The following is a 14,596-nucleotide window of genomic DNA, read 5'->3' as shown; positions in this document are numbered from 1 at the left end:
TAGAATTTTTTGAAAATTTTTAAAGAAGTTCCGTGAGGAAAATTCCTGTCAGGAATCTCTAGAGAGCTCCTTAACCCGCGTGGCTACTGCTGCGTGGAAAAAAAGAGACTGAAGGGGGACCCCTACTGGTTGCAGGGTTAGTGCCATGCTGGGCATGCCCAGTAGGTGCCAGTCAAAGTTCTAGAAACTTTGACAAAAGTTTTCCGTGATTGGGCTCCATCCTGATGATGTCACCCATAAGTGAGGACTACCATCCTGCTTGACCTGTGAGAAAGAATGTTCTAGAATCTAAACCAAGAGGTCATGATATCTGATTCTAAGAGGGTAGATTCAAAAGTAACATCAAAAAGTAATATCAGAAATACTTTTTCATGGAAAGAATGAATAATACATATAAAAGCCTTCCAGTGAAGGTGGTAAAGGCAAAAACAGTAACAGAATTCAAGAAATCTTGGTATAAGAACAGAGCATCCCTACTTCTGAAGAAGTAAATGGAAAGCAAGAGATCAATTGGAGTCCATGGCATTGCACCAAAAATGAAATTGGGCAGACTAGATAGAATAGATATGGGTTGGATATGTTTGGCAAAAGGGAACCGCCTATAGAAAATTTAAACACTACTCTACCATCAAACCAAAGGGGTTAATTATTACCCATACAAATAACTATATTAGAAAAGTGGAAAATATGAGGAGGGACCTAGTGACACTCAAGGAATGGTGTAAGGTCTGGCAGCTAAAAACTGCAGCGTAATGCATTTAGGCTGCGAACACATAAGGGAAAACTACAGTATTAGAGGTGAAATTCTCTAAGCACAAAAGAAGAGTGGAAGGCCGCCAGTGAGTAGACCGCGAGAGACACTGTTCAAGAGAGGTGCTTACCTTGGTGATTTTCCTTAATACAAGATATGCCGCATGCAAAAAGAAAGGGAAGATTGAGAGGGACGATAGAATCACCCCTGCCTGACTCTTCCCAGCCCCGAATTGAAGGTTTTTTCGTGGGTGCAATGGCGTCTTCACCGGTGAGCCAGGTCGCTGGAGGAGTAACACGAGAGCGCGCGCTCTCCTCCCTGACCCTTGACACCCTGGAGCTGGGAAGGATTCCATCGACGGATGTTCGAATTGGAGTCACAACCTTTGGCCAGGAGGAAAGTCCAGGAGCAACCCGAATGTTGGAGGGAGAGAGGAGTTTGGCCCGGAAGATCGAAGGAGACATTACCAACCTCGGATACTACTCCAGAACAACTTGGACTTATAACAGTAAAATCACAAGGTATGGCGGGTGAAGAGAGCAGCAATGTGGAGCAGGGAGAAAGCCAGCTAAGAGTCCTGCTGGCAGGATCGGCAATTCCATTGTGGGACAGTGTATCATTGGAAGGAATGTGGCAAGCTATCCTCAAGTAACACTATCTCAAGTAACACTAGATACCAGGGATCAGACAGTGATAAACAACGGTCTCATTACATCTTATAGTAAAAAAACAGAGGAACTTAAAAGAAGAATTGAACATACAGAGAATATTCAAAATAAAATGATTAACTCTGAAAAGAACTTGAATAAAAGGCTAGAAACAGTGGAGAATGCTCTCAGAGGGCATAATCTGAGAGTACTGAATTTCCCAGTCTTAAGATTATTATCTCCACTAGACCTTTTTAAAACATATATGCATCAAGTATTAAAAGTCCCAGAAGCTGCCACCCCAGTAATTGTTAAAGCATATTACCTACAACAACAAGTACAGCAAACCCAGGGAGAAGGAAGGGACCCAGAGGGAAATGTTCCTCAAAGTTTGAATTTAACAGAAATTTTGGAATCCTCTTTGGAAACAGATTTCTCAAAGAAAGACATTGTTAATCTCCTTTGCTTTCCTCTCTGAATGCAACCAGATATTGAGATTATTTCTTAGAAACAGACAATTACCCTTTTATGGAAAAAATATTTGGATTTACCCAGATGTAATAAAAGCTACACAACTTTCTACGGATGTGTCCAGAGGTCCGTCAACTGGGAGCGAGCTATATACTAAAATATTCCTGCAAATGTGCAATTAAATACTTGAATGTGCAATATGTTTTCTATGAACCAGACCAGCTGAGGATTTTCTTGGAGGCTAGATCCCCAATAGTTCCACTTGCTAGCCCAGCTCTAGATAGTTAATATACGCCTATCACTACTCGCTGTATTGCAGTCCTTTTCTTATTATATGATGGTTAAATATAGTGCTCCTTTGCTGCCTTCTCCAATTTTCTTATAATTTTGATATTGGAAGCTAATAGAAATATTTCTGTTTACACGAAATTATGTATAATGGTTGTTGATAAAAAACCATTAGACAATACATGTACTTACTATCCTCCTGGATTCCCTTTCCGCTTTAGGTTACAAACCTGTATCTGACATTCCCACACATAAAACAGGTCATATATTGTCTAATAGTTTTTTATTGATATGCAAATCGAAGTCTCCGAGTATAATTGAAGTAATGTGGTTGCTGTATTGATTCTGTAAAATTTGTAGAAATGGAAGCCAGCCCAAAACGTTTTCAGGTGCAGTCTTTATTGGACTAACCCAGTAATATTTTTGCCTAGCTTTTGAGAATTATACTTCCTTCATCAGGCCCAATACACAGTAGGTAAGTACGATGTTACTTCACAAATGTAAACTTATACAAAAGTGCAACTATAAAAACTACACAGGTACCTTGGTCTGACCATTTCCTAATTCATGTAGAAACAGAATTTACATGCCCCTCTAAACATGACATCCATAATGACTCTTATATAACCTTTCGGCCACGGATATAAACAGAGGATCTTCAACTAGAGTTTGAGAATTTAATAAATAATATCAAAACAGAAAATTGTACGGATGCTACAGTAGCATGGCTACAAGAACCTAATAACATTGTGGATAGATTATGCCCCATTCAGAAAATAAGGATTAAACCTAAAAGTAATCGGGATCCATGGTTTACCAAACAGTTAAGAATCGAAAAAATAGCATTACGTAAATTAGAAAGAACATGGAGAAAACAAAAAACCAACCATACTTTAGCTACTTATCGATCAGCCTTGAACCGTTATAAAAAAAAATACAGACGCAGCAAAAAAAGATTTTTATAACAAAAAAAAATCCAGAAATATCAGCATAATCCAAGAATGCTTTTTTCCCCATCAAACACCTAACTAAACACTCTTCCAAATAGACAGCTCTCTGTCAGAAGACAAGTGTGACGACAATGCTTTGTTCTTCAAAAAGAAAATCGATACATTAAATGCAAATATGAACATTAATCCTAAACAGAATATTAAGATGACTAATAAAGAAAGTGTAGCTTGGACCTCATTTGACCTTACTTCAGCCTCAGAAATTAAATCATTAATAAAGAAATTAAATCCAGCCCATCATCCCATTGACGCTATCCCAGTTACTACCCTAAAGACAACTGCCAACATGATCGCTCCTTTGATTGCTGCAATTATTAATCTATCCCTAACTGAAGGCAACTTTCCTGACGTATTAAAAAACACCATAATCAAACCAATCTTAAAGAAACCTGATCCCGCGCAACTAAACAACTACAGACCTATTTCAAATGTATCTTTTATAGCAAAAATGACTGAAAAGGTAATACAAAACCATTTGGCTGATTTTTTAGATACCAATAACATTTTATTTCCAAATCAATTTGGTTTTAGAAAAAATTTTAACACAGAAACGCTTTTAATCACAATGACAGACACTATTTTACGAGGTTTCGATACAGGACAAAGCTACTTTTTAATACTTTTAGATTTATCAGCGGCTTTCGATACTGTTGATCATTGTATTTTAATTAAATGTCTAAAAGAAATTGGAATCAATGATATTGTTCTAAAATGGTTTTCATCCTTCCTCAATAATCGTTCATTTCAGGTTAAAATAAAAAATTCTCTTTCCAACAAAATTCCCCTTGAAACTGGAGTTCCACAAGACTTGGCCCTTTCAGCCACCCTTTTTAATATATATGTTTTACCAATATGTCATTTACTAAATGGGTTAGGATTAAACTTTTATGTGTTTGCCGATGACATACAATTTCTTGTCCCGATCAATGATACAATTGAACAAACATTCAAAATTATAGTAGTCTACCTACCACCATAAAACAACTCCTACAACACATGAAGCTGAAAATTAACATGAATAAAACAGAAATAATTTTGTTAGAAAGAAAATGCAGGCAAGAAGAGCTTCCCTTTTTGATTCTTGATAATGACAGAAAAATTAAACCCTCCCCATTTACAAATGACTTGGGTGTTACAACTGACTCACAACTAAACTGGAACAAACACATTGCGACTAAACTAAAATACGGCTATTTTAAATTATTAACTCTCTGGAAATTAAAACCGTTGTTGGAATCAAATGACTTCAGATCAGTTCTACAGGTGTTGATATTTACAAATATCGACTATTGCAACACACTTCTATTAGGTTTACCACATAGTTCCATTCAACCACTTCAAATCTTGCAGAATGTTGCCACCAGAGTTTTAACAGGTAACAAAATATTTTATCATATAACCCCAATACTTATCTCATTACATTGGCTGCCAATCAATTACCGCCTACAGTACAAAACTGCTTGTAATTTTCATAACATAATCTGTAATTTTCATAACATACAAACACAGAATGGTTAAATACAACAATATGGCTACACGTCCCCCAAAGAAATCTGCGGTCGGCACACAAAGGACTATTAACTATCCCTACAATCAGATCAGCCCTGCTAAGACAGGTACGTGAACAAGCAATCTCTATAGCAGGCCGGAAACTTTGGAACACTCTCCCTGCAGAAATATGACTGCAAAACTTAAGACCTGGCTATTTAAATGTGCTTATACTGAAGCACAATGACAGAACAAACATAGGCTTAACGCAGCACTTTTATCTATTTTACTTTTTAATATACTTTTATTAATCTAACTGATTCTAACTAAATTTATTATTTTAATTATGTATCCATATGTATAACATTTTAAGAATGCTTCTATTTATACTGTACACTTGTGTTTTTACTTAATGTTTTTTTTATTTATTATTGTATTTTCATGCTTTTAATATATTGTACACTGTTATGATGGTTTTACTGATATGACGGTATAAAACAATCAATAAACCATAAACCATACTTCACTCAGTGCCAGTTGTGATAACTTACAATATGAGACAGATGTCTGATGTTGCATGAAGAAATTATTCCATGCAGTTTGGGCCATAGGAGATTTAATTCACAATTCTCTCGTGCACACGAGGGGTGACCATAAACAGGCCAGGTTTATAAGGTATCCACAATGAACATGCCTGAGACAGAATGGCATACAATGGAGGCAATGCATGCAAATCTCTCTCAGGCATATTAATCATGGATAGCCTGAAAACCTGGCCAATTTGTGGCTCTCGAGCACCAGAGTTGGCCACTCCAGTCCTAGATGAAGAAAAGGCAGTTTCTGAAGGCACTTGGCATTTACTTGGATAACGTGGTCTGACTGAAAGTTGCCCTCATGGAATTTGGCTAAGTGCGCACTTAGGGGCAGATTTTAAAAGGTATGCACGCGGTGTACATTTGTGCGAGCTACCTGGCGCGTACAAATGTATGCCTGATTTTATAATAGCGCGAAAAAAACCCAACCCTTACTTTTATCTTACAAGTCGCACACCAGCCAACTGCCGTGCGAGATCCACCAGCACAGCCGCTGTGCCTGATTCCTCAGCCACCCTTCCCGCCCCGGACCGTCCCGCCACGCCCCCAGACCATCTGCCCCGCCCCCTCCCCACCCCCTGCCCGCCATTCAGAAAAGCCCCGGGACTTACACACGTCCCGGGCCTTTTGAAAATAGGCCTTACGCACGTAGAGCTTTTAAAATCTGCCCCTTAGGTTCCATAGCATGTGTACTGTCAGCCACGGAAAGAGATATGTGGTTAGGTCAGAAGAAGAAAACAGTCCAATTGCATTGTTTCCCAAACGTATGTAGACTATTTCTGTCCATCTTCAGATTCTTAGAGCACAGGCTTTCAAGATAATGAAAAAAATGCCGCAGGCAGTGAGAAGTATGCCTGAACAGAAGACCAAAATAGAGAAGGAAATTCCCAGAGGCCTCTGCGTGTCTTTGGCCTGCCTGGGCTGAATGGACTCTGAGTGACTTACAGAATGTCTCTGGATATCTGTGGAGGCAAGTTGGCACCAGACAGGTGATGTCTATTCATAGAGTCACAAAGAAGAAACCACAGGGAAGCTTCAGGCACTATTCTCAGGAGTTTGTAATCCACACAGTTACAGACGTGTTGATTGTCTTGACCAGTAAGAGTTTACCAGAACAAAGAAAGTCATGGGAAATGGGCTACACATCCTGGGAAGCCAATCAGGGATAGTTAGCGATGATTTAATCATGCAGTTGACATCACAACTTATGTAAATGATCCTTTGGGCAGTCATGCAAGTCTCTAGAACCTTCTACCCTGTATTTGAATGTTATCTATAAAACAAGGATCACTTTCTGTATACAAGGAGATGCTGGTCAGTTTGAAAGACTAAGGGCACCCAGTACCCAGCATCTCCCGAGAACACTTATATTGACTAATAAAAATACATTATACTTTTTACTGAGTCTAAGTGTTCTTGTGTCCCTGGCCATAAGCATAGAGTAAGCTTTAACAGCAGGTTTTATCTGACAGTCTGCATAAAGTACATACATTTAAGTCACCCAGAGAGTCCACAACTACACAGGCTGTTCCCCTCAAAAATATCTCATAGACCTATTAAACAAGATACAAAGGTCATGGAGGGAGAATTACACAGCATTGTTTCTCTTTGTAATAGTAATATACCACCTTATTGCACCCAGATCACATTAATGTATCTGCTGATGTAGGTTACCTGCAAAAACTGTGAAGGCACTCACGAAGCAGCACTCCATCCCCTGGATACACCTCGCTGAAACAAATCCGGCACTCAATCTCCTCCTGATTTGGCACCAGTACTTCATCGTCCATCTGGAGTAAGTGCATGAAGTTCTGGATTCTCTCTTCCTCCAGAGCCTGTACCAACCCAAAGACAAACCCTTTAGCCCTACGAGGAGCTAAAAATCAGCACTAATTCCAGGGTTTCTTTTACAACATATGTGCTAAATAAACTGGTATTTTTACTGTGTTTTTTTCTCTCTAGTGGCATAGCTCAATATTACCTGGTAACCAAGTCATCAGACCACATATGAAAGGCACTATATGCAATGACCCAATTGAAAATGCTGTTCTGTTGGACATTCTGTTACAAAGTTACTGAATCCAGAGAACCTTTGTGTATTTGTCGTGTAGAAACTCACTACAGCACAAAGCAATTTTTTGTATGCAAAGGTAAACAAAAGATTACGGCAGGACAATGACATTCAAGCTCAATAAAGCATATAGATAACACATTTACCATCTTCTCTTTTGGTAGATGGACAGGAAAATAACCCTTGCTGTAGTTACACGATGTTAGGTTCCATATTAGGAGCTACCACCCAGGAAAGAGATCTAGGTGTCATAGTGGATAACACATTGAAATCGTCGGTTCAGTGTGCTGCGGCAGTCAAAAAAGCAAACAGAATGTTGGGAATTATTAGGAAGGGAATGGTTAATAAAACGGAAAATGTCATAATGCCTCTGTATCGCTCCATGGTGAGACCACACCTTGAATACTGTGTACAATTCTGGTTGCCGCATCTCAAAGAAGATATAGTTGCGATGGAGAAGGTACAGAGAAGAGCAACCAAAATGATAAGGGGAAAGGAACAGTTCCCCTATGAGGAAAGACTAAAGACGTTAGGACTGTTCAGCTTGGGGAAGAGACAGCTAATGGGGACATGATAGAGCAATGGTTCTCAACCTGTTTTCTGTCAGGATACACCTGATAGATAGTTCTCACATGCTTGACACACTGAACACATAACAGTCAGAAGGCTAAATATAAATGAACATTTTGCATCCACAGGAATCCCCTCTCCGCCCCCAGCAATGGGTATAAAGCAGAACTAGAACATTCCCTACAACTCACCATTCAAAAAGGAAAAGCTGTTCAGCTTGGAGAAGAGATGACTGAGGGGAGAAATGATAGAGGTCTTTAAAATCATGAGAGCTCTAGAACGGGTAGATGTAAATCTGTTATTTACTCTTTCGGATAATAGAAGGATTAGGGGGCACTCCATAAAGTTGGCAAGTAGCACATTTAAGACTAATCGGAGAAAATTCTCTCTCACTCAACGCACAATTAAGCTCTGGAATTTGTTGCCAGAGGATGTGGTTAGTGCAGTTAGTGTAGCTGGGTTCAAAAAAGGTTTGGATACATTCTTGGAGAAGTCCATTAACTGCTATTAATCAAGTTGACTTAGGGAATGGCCTCTGCTATTACTAGTATCAGCAGCATGGGATCTTCTTGGTGTTTGGGTAATTGCCAGGTTCTTGTGGCCTGGTTTGGCCTCTGTTGGAAACAGGATGCTGGGCTTGATGGACCCTTGATCTGACCCAGCATGGCAATTTCTTATGTTCTTATGATGTTATGTCAATAACAGCAACACAAGCTCCCTCTATTGCTAGGTGCAATAGCCCTACTTATAAAAAAAAGACAGCAGTTCACCATCAATGCATGTCCTACTGAGAAAACACAACAAATAAAGATGAGGTATTTTAATTAACTCACCTCTGTCATACACACAAAATCGACCTTCAGAAAGTATAGAAAGACCACAAATTACAAATTTGGAGACAGAAACTGAAATGGAAACCCAAAAAAGCCACTCTGCATGCAGTACAAACTGGAGAAATGGAAATAGAAATAAGGCACCTAACAAACTCCCAGGATATGCAACAATGCACACAAACGAACCCGCACAAAGTTACACCTGCATTACAGCATGCACTTAAATGGAACAACCCAATCTATGAAAAGACAACACTACAAATATTAAACCAGGCCCTAAACATCAATACACCTCCAATTAGAAAAAGAGAAAAAGCCAAACTAATATATATAGATCCCCATTGTTGCATCCGGTCGCAGACGGCTGCGACTGCTCTGCCTCACCTCTTTTTTACCTTTCTCCTCCTCCATGGGTAAGATGGCTGCCTCCGGTGCCGAGTGCCTAAACCCTCGGTGTCTCCAACACAGCATGGGTGTCCCCGTCCACCATGCTCCTTCCCGTGGCCAGCTAGGGCGCGCGCACGCTGCCCGCTATGACATCCACATGACATCTACATGTCTTAGCAGGAAACTTGGGGGCGTCCCCACTGCATGACATCAATACCTCTGGGTATTTAAGCCTCCGCTCAGCTCCTAACGAACGAGTTAGCAAGGACTTCGGTTTAGCTACTTTGACCGCTTCTAAGCTGCTCGCTTGGATTCCTGGCAACAAATTCCAGAGCTTAATTGTGCGTTGAGTGCAGGTAACCTACATCAGCTACCCTCTGGGGTATCTCGCTCCTGAAAAAGCTCTGGGCACCCGCTCCTCGGGGGCCTCTCGCTTCCATCTACCCTTCGGGATTTCTACTACCTAACTCAGACAACCGCTCCTCGGGGGTCTCTCTTCTCTTTCAGGATCATTTGCGCTCCTAGGTACTCGCTCCTCGAGGGCCTATCCAGCTCAGGGTATCCTGCACCATGGACCTCGGGTCCTGCCTTCATCATCTACCAGGAGGATTCCTGCACTACTCTTCAGTGAGTACCCTCTATGCTCCAGCTCTCCATTTCCACCTTCCAGGTTTGGTTTATCCCACTCTGCGGAACACTACCAACCTAGTACATCCAGGTGAGACCATCTACATCTGAGACTGTTGAGCTTATTGGCACATTGCTGGACTTCTGTGCCATCCGTTCCTGTGCAAGTATCATCTATCTGCAGCAGTACAATAAAGCTTTCCCTCTCAAGTGTCTGCTCTCTGAGTCTAGCCTAGCAGAAATAATTGTAAAACTATATGAATGTTTCAAAACAGATGAACAGAACAATATCTAACAAAAATTATTTAAAACTCTTAAAAATTATTAAAAATTTTCCAGACACCAATAAAATATTTCAAAGCAGCAGACACATCACATAATACCCAATAATTAAAATGGCAGTCAATAAAAAAAAGAATTAAAAAAGCCACCTTTACTTACCCTCTCCAGCAGTTCTCAAAGAACATAAGAAATTGCCATGCTGGGTCAGACCAAGGGTCCATCAAGCCCAGCATCCTGTTTCCAACAGAGGCCAAACCAGGTCACAAGAACCTGGCAATTTCCCAAACATTAAGAAGATCCCATGCTAGTGATGCAATTAATAGCAGTGGTTATTCCCTAAGTAAACTTGATTAATAGCAGTTAATGGACTTCTCCTCTAAGAACTTATCTAAACCTTTTTTGAACCCAGCTACACTAACTACACTAACCACATCCTCCCCTACTCCTTTCCATTGCAGGCCACACCAGAAGCAGCAGTAGTTGCTGAAGCTGCCCCCCCCCCCCCCTTCCCCATTAGGGACCACAACAAGACTCTCTCACACACACACACCAGTCACACACTCAGGACCAGTTTCTGTTTCTCTCACACATCCCTGATCAGTCTCTCTCACACATACACACGTCACCTCTCTGACCAATCTCTCTCAATCACACAATGTTCTCTCTCTCTCTTACTTACACACAGGCTTTCAATCATACACATGCCCCCTTCTCTCTCCCAGAAACATGCTCCTTTTCTTTCTCACACAGACAGAAGCACCCTCCCTCTCTTACATGTACACCACATGCACAAACACTCTCCTCCTCCCACATATACACACAAGCACCCTCCCCTTCTCACATGCACACCTCACACACACAAGCACCCTCCCCTTCTCATATGGACACCACACAAGCACCCTCCTTCTCACATGCATACCACACACACACAAGCACCCTCCCCTTCTCACATGCATACCACACACACACAAGCACCCTCCCCTTCTCACATGCACACCACACACACACAAGCACCCTCCCCTTCTCACATGCACACCACACACAAAAAACCACCATCCCCTCACATGCACACCACACACCCAAAGCACCCTCCCCCTCTCACATGCACACCACACTGAAGCACCTCCCCCTCACATACACACCACACAAACAAGCACCTCCCCCTCTCACGTACACACCATGCAAATAAGCACCCTCCCCCTCTCACATATACACCACACACAACCACCCTCCCAATCTCAAAGAAACACACCGGCCTTCAGCTAATCAGCTTCCATCTTCGGCCCCGCCGGCTTGGACTCCAGCAGCAGCCTGTGGCTCTGGTCTTTAGCCCCACTGGCCTGGTCTCCAGCGGTGGCCAGCAGCTTTGATCTTCGGCCCTCCGGTTACAGCTGGCACGTGACATACCTGTCAGTGCTTGGTGACACACTGGTGTGTCGCGACACATCGGTTGAGAATTGCTGTGATAGAAGTCTCTAAAATCATGAGAGGTCTAGAATGGGTAAATGTGAATCGGTTATTTACTCTTTCGGATAATACAAGGACTAAGGGGCACACCATGAAGTTAGCAATTAGCACATTTAAAACAAATTGGAGAAAACTATTTTTCACTCAATGACAAATTAAGCTCTGGAATTCATTGCTAGAGGATGTGGTTAAAGCAGTTAGTGGATAAGTTCCTGGAGGAAAAGTCCATAAACTGCTATTAATAAACAGGGAATAGACACTGCTTGTTGCTGGTATTAGTCGCATGGGATCAATTTAATATTTGGGTAGTTACCAGGAACTTGTGACTTGGATTGGCCTCTGTTGGAAACAGGATACTGGGCTTGATGGACCCTTGGTCTGACCCAGTATGGCATATCTTATGTTCTTATGTCTAACTGACTGGACTAGAACACTTTTAGTGATCACTCGATTCCTCAAAGCCTTTAGATCATTCAAAACTCCACATAGCTCCAGTAGTTGATGTGCAACATCCTCTCTGGACAGACTAGGGCCCTGAACATGAAACCCTTGTAGGTGTACTTCTCAGGTCAAAATGGAAGCTTCTATTGATAGGACAATTTGGTGAGGAGGAATTTGGAATAGTCAGTCCAAACTGGAATGGATGACCCATTAAAACAGGGAGTCACTGAGCTCTTTCATGACACAGATGCTTTCCTGAAATCCCAGAGTGGCTTAGCTCCACTAGGATTTTAAAATTGATTAAAATCATCTCATATGGAGATGTGCCATGGGAGTCATGCAAACTATGGAAGCCTAAGATTTAACACACTGGACATAGCTCAAAGGGATATCTGCTGACTCTGAATTACACCTTTCACTGTGGTCACTATATCATTGGCCTATTGGTGGGAAGAACTGCCATGGTTTGAACTGTGTTTAGCAGAGCCCATTTAAACTCCATTGGTTCAGACTGGATTTGGGATAGTTGATTATAAACTCCCAGTAACTGCTGCACCCAGATAGCGCTTTGCATGGATTCATCCACTCTTGCCTGAGATTTGCTCTTGATGCGATTCGACATTGCTCTAAGCTTCAACGGCAAGAGGAAATGTGGTAAAAAGAATTTGCATTCACAAAAAAGCAGGGAGTAGCTTTCTTGTTACGGCAGTTACTACCCCAAACCAAATAAGCCTGATACTTCACTTTCAATACATATCCAGCATAGCTCTCTGCTTCAACGGCAGGGGAGAAAGACTGATACTTCACGAATATCCAACATAGCTCTCTGCTTCAACGGCAGGGGAGAAAGTCTGATACTCCACTTTCAATGCATATCCAGCATAACTCTCTGCTTCAACGGCAGGGGGAATGAAGAAAAGTGGATCTATATACAGACAACAACCAACAAGGACTGAATTACATAGTCTGGGTAAGCGGATAGGCATGGGTGTAGCTTGCTTATTGCGGCGGTTACTACCCCTGACTAATTAAGCTAGATATTCACTTAGATGCAGTTCCAACACGGCTCTCTGCGTTAATGATGGGGGTGGAAGGGAAATAGAACCAAAAGGTTACTAAGAGCCAAGACCAACAGAAGTATGAGAAAAAAAAGTGCAAAGCTTGCTGGGCAGACTGGATGGGCCGTTTGGTCTTCTTCTGCCGTCATTTCTATGTTTCTGTATATGTTTCAATTGTCCATTATAGAGAAACACACAAACCCCAGGGTTGCATAAAAATAGCACAAAAACTGCAAGGCATTTTTTACATATCTGCAATGTTGAGGCTATACCAAAAGGCAGTATGCGGCACTGGAGGCTCTGTGTTCCAACTATGAATCTAAAATACTGTGACTGCCATATTTTTCTATTTGAGTGTAGGCTTCCTTTAGACCCATAGACCATAGCTAGTCTGATCTGAAATGGAGGGCTGGATCAGAGAAGGGCGATCAAAATGATAAAGGGGATGGAAAACCTCCCCTATGAGGAAAGACTACAGAGATTAGGACTTTTCAGCTTGGAGAAGAGACGGCTGAGGGGGGATATGATAGATGTATTTTAAATCATGAAAGGTCTAGAACGGGTAAATGTGAATCTGTTATTTACTCTTTTGGAAAATAGATAGACTAGGGGGCACTCAATGAAGTTAGCATGTGTCACATTTAAAACTAATCGTAGAAAGTTCTTTTTCACAACGCATAATTAAACTCTGGAATTTGTTGCCAGAGGATGTGGTTAGTACAGTTAGTGTAGCTGTGTTTAAAAAAGGATTGGATAAGTTCTTGGAGAAGTCCATTACCTGCTATTAAGTTGACTTAGAAAATAGCCACTGCTATTACTAGCAACGGTAACATGGAATAGACTTAGTTTTTGTGTACGTGCCAGGTTCTTATGGCCTGGATTGGCCACTGTTGGAAACAGGATGCTGGGCTTGATGGACCCTTGGTCTGACCCAGTATGGCATGTTCTTATGTTCTTATCCAAGATGGCGGATCTGAATAGACGGGTGTGAGGCTGCTCCGTCGGCTCGTTTTTGAAACTTACCTAAATGCCGCACACAGCGAGTAAGAGGCGAGCTAAGGAATGCAAAGCTCTGCCTGCTTCCCCTGCTATACCTAATTGAGGTCCGATGGATGCCCACGTCGTCCGGGAAGCGAGTGCTCCGGGAGTCGGCTTGCAGCAGGGGGTGCGGGAAGAAGTTGCAACTGCCCCCCCTACATGAGCTACAAACAACTCTGTCCCCGGAGGATCAAAGACCTTCAGAGAACCCGGCTGAGGCGAGACTCTCCAGCCTGTTTCAAACTATGTTTGGAGAAGAGGAAGATGAAATTAGCAATGTAATGGCGGAGAGTGGGGAGGATCGTGGAGGCTCTTTGAGGCCTACAATGGAACCAGACAGTGCCGGAGAAGCTGTGGCCTGCATAGACATTTAGCAGCCAGATGGGGAACTTTCATTTATCCCTTTCCCGTCAAAAAAAGAATTGGTTAGACCCCAAGTAATGTCATTGGACTCTATATGGGAAGCGATTCACATCTTGAATGAGAATATAACTCAACAGCTTAATCCACTTGTTGCTATTGTAAAACACATGGATTCTCACTTAAACATTTTGGAAAAGGAGGTAGAACGGGA

At 41.7% G+C, this 14,596-nt stretch overlaps 1 protein-coding gene across 2 annotated transcripts in view; it reads right to left on the bottom strand.

Moving 5' to 3' along the window:
• Positions 1–14,596, bottom strand: part of LOC115085797 (ranBP-type and C3HC4-type zinc finger-containing protein 1-like) — a 288,361-nt gene that overhangs the window by 56,229 nt on the left and 217,536 nt on the right. For both annotated transcript variants that reach the window (XM_029592220.1, XM_029592219.1), the window contains one exon: positions 6,923–7,083. In XM_029592220.1, coding sequence (XP_029448080.1) covers positions 6,923–7,083 — 161 coding nt within the window. The remainder of the gene's footprint in view (positions 1–6,922; positions 7,084–14,596) is intronic.

The sequence above is a fragment of the Rhinatrema bivittatum genome, chromosome 2 (assembly GCF_901001135.1).
Source record: "Rhinatrema bivittatum chromosome 2, aRhiBiv1.1, whole genome shotgun sequence".
Lineage (NCBI taxonomy): Eukaryota > Metazoa > Chordata > Amphibia > Gymnophiona > Rhinatrematidae > Rhinatrema > Rhinatrema bivittatum.
This window is presented reverse-complemented; position numbering and strand designations above follow the sequence as displayed.